General features: G+C 48.5%; 1 protein-coding gene across 6 annotated transcripts in view; it reads right to left on the reverse strand.

Moving 5' to 3' along the window:
- The window catches only part of LOC100484662 (cationic amino acid transporter 3-like), a 28,043-nt gene continuing 27,267 nt past the window's right edge, over positions 1-776 (reverse strand). For all 6 annotated transcript variants that reach the window (XM_034646511.1, XM_034646512.1, XM_034646515.1 and 3 more), the window contains one exon: positions 1-601. In XM_034646511.1, coding sequence (XP_034502402.1) covers positions 389-601 — 213 coding nt within the window. In that variant the 3' untranslated portion in view covers positions 1-388. The remainder of the gene's footprint in view (positions 602-776) is intronic.

The following is a 776-nucleotide window of genomic DNA, read 5'->3' on the forward strand; positions in this document are numbered from 1 at the left end:
TCAGAAAATTAAAAATAAAACTACCATATTATCCAGTATTTCCACTACTGGATATTAACCGAAAGAAAACAAAAACACGTTTTCTAGTTTCTTTCAATAATAACTTTTTAAAACTCAGTACACACTATAGACACAATTGAAAAGTAGACCGCCCCCCAAAAAAGGAGAAAGAGCAAAGACACATCCTTCATTTCACAACAAATACAGAGCTGTTTTAGTGTTCTCCCAGCAACTACCCATGGGAAGCCTAGCTTTCCATGTGCTCAAAAGTACTTCATTATCACAGGGGACCAGACTACATTCAGGTGTGATGATGTCAACCCAAATATGGACTGGCACTGCTGAGTTCACTGCTGAGTCTACAGTTTTGGCCCTAACTGAAGTGCAGCTAAGGGACCAGGCTGTGCTGGATCCCATAGCTGAGGTAGATAGCAAACCCAATCAGCATCCAGACACCAAATCGGGACCAGGTGGCAGCTGTCATCTGCATCATAAGGGAGGCATTCACAAAGATGCTCAGGAGTGGGAGGAGAGGCAGAGCAGGGACCTTAAAGGGAAGGTGGGTGGAGCTCTGTGGCTGTCTCCAGATGACCCCAGTGATCCCAGTGATGAGCGCCAGAAGCAGCACGACCATTGTAATGGGACCTGGGTCTCCAGAAGGCAGGCCTGGCCAGTGGGCCAGCACCAGGCAGAGGAGAGTCAGCAGCAGAGCAAGCAGTGAGGAGCAAACATAGACAACCCGGCCAGAGAGTGGAGTGGGGGTGGGGCTGCCTGGA

Source organism: Ailuropoda melanoleuca, chromosome 16, assembly GCF_002007445.2.
Source record: "Ailuropoda melanoleuca isolate Jingjing chromosome 16, ASM200744v2, whole genome shotgun sequence".
NCBI lineage: Eukaryota > Metazoa > Chordata > Mammalia > Carnivora > Ursidae > Ailuropoda > Ailuropoda melanoleuca.